This window comes from Cucurbita moschata, unplaced genomic scaffold (assembly GCF_002738365.1).
Source record: "Cucurbita moschata cultivar Rifu unplaced genomic scaffold, Cmos_1.0 Cmo_Scf00003, whole genome shotgun sequence".
NCBI lineage: Eukaryota > Viridiplantae > Streptophyta > Magnoliopsida > Cucurbitales > Cucurbitaceae > Cucurbita > Cucurbita moschata.
The window spans coordinates 6,121,287-6,122,530 of record NW_019268519.1 but is presented as its reverse complement, the minus strand read 5'-3'; the positions used below and the strand labels follow the sequence as shown (position 1 = coordinate 6,122,530).

Sequence of the window (1,244 nt, the reverse complement as noted above, 5' to 3'; positions counted from 1 at the left end):
TTTTTTTTTTTTTTTTTTTTTTTCTTTTAAGTTTAGCATGACTGGGGATTCAAACTTCTACCTCTTAGTCAAAGACATATGCTAGACAAGTTGAATTAGGCTTAGGTTAGTAAGCTAATTATAAAAAACCAACCTTTTCAACAAGTACAATTATTGAGAAGTATATAATTACAAAATGAGACAAATAATTTACATCGTGAGAGCTACAAAAGTGAGACCATTCCAAAAGCTCCCAAAAGAGGTTTCACCTTCTTTGAAAACTTTGGAGAAATCTTAACAAAAGGGGGTAAGAGTTTGTTATCATTCATTATAAAAAACAAAAGAGAGTTCGGGGATCAAATTTTAGGTTAGAGTACTGTTGTCACTACTCATAAGTTGCAAAAAAAGGACGAGAATGAGTTCAAGCCATAGTAGTCACTTATCGAACTTTTAATATCCTACAAGTTTTTTTGACAACCAAATATATTAAGGTTCCCAAGAATAGGTGTGCACAAGTTAGCTTGAAGTCTTGAACAATCATGAACGTAAAAATGTGCAGAGAAACGATTGGAGTAACATGTTAAAATATCATTAACTTCCATCAATTGTTTGAATGGGTAGAAGTACAAATGATTCTTCCAATCCTTGAATGTTTTTTTCACGCTCCTTTCTATAGTGTTCGTTTCCTTTGAACATTTTGTTATTTCCTTTCCTTTTATTGGAGAGAAGTTCATATCTTATTCTTTTTAAAGAAGATAAATACATTAACCCAAGCGACTTTCTTTCTTGTGTCACCTGTCTAATGCTTTCTCATTATTGTCTTTTTGGTTGGGACAACAGCGTGAGGAATCTTCGTCGCGAGAGAAAAACATTGAGTAAGCTAATGCAGAAACGATTGTCAGAAGAAGAGAGAACGAGACTGTTCCAGACGTGGGGAATTGCGTTGAAGTCAAAACGCCGAAGGCTGCAGCTGATCAACCGCTTATGGAGCGACCCGAAGAGCATGAATCACGTACAAGAGAGTGCTGCCATTGTTGCCAAGCTTGTCAAGTTTGCTGAGCAAGGACAGTCTCTGAAGGGGAACTTTGGTCTCAGCTTCATTACAACACCCCCACAGAAAAGTAGATCATTTAGCTGGAAAAACACCAGGACTTCTCTTCTGTGAGCTCAGCTGCTACATACATAACCCTTACAGGTGACACTTTCAGTACTGTTTTTTTTTTTTTTTTTTTTTTTTTTTTTTTTTTTTTTTTTTTTTTTTTTTT

At 35.1% G+C, this 1,244-nt stretch overlaps 1 protein-coding gene across 8 annotated transcripts in view; it reads left to right on the top strand.

Annotated features, from left to right (window-relative positions):
- The window catches only part of LOC111437459 (kinesin-like protein KIN-7E), an 11,129-nt gene that overhangs the window by 8,990 nt on the left and 895 nt on the right, over positions 1 to 1,244 (top strand). For all 8 annotated transcript variants that reach the window (XM_023075504.1, XM_023075450.1, XM_023075467.1 and 5 more), the window contains one exon: positions 820 to 1,174. In XM_023075504.1, the coding sequence (XP_022931272.1) occupies positions 820 to 1,144 (325 nt within the window). In that variant the 3' untranslated portion in view covers positions 1,145 to 1,174. The remainder of the gene's footprint in view (positions 1 to 819; positions 1,175 to 1,244) is intronic.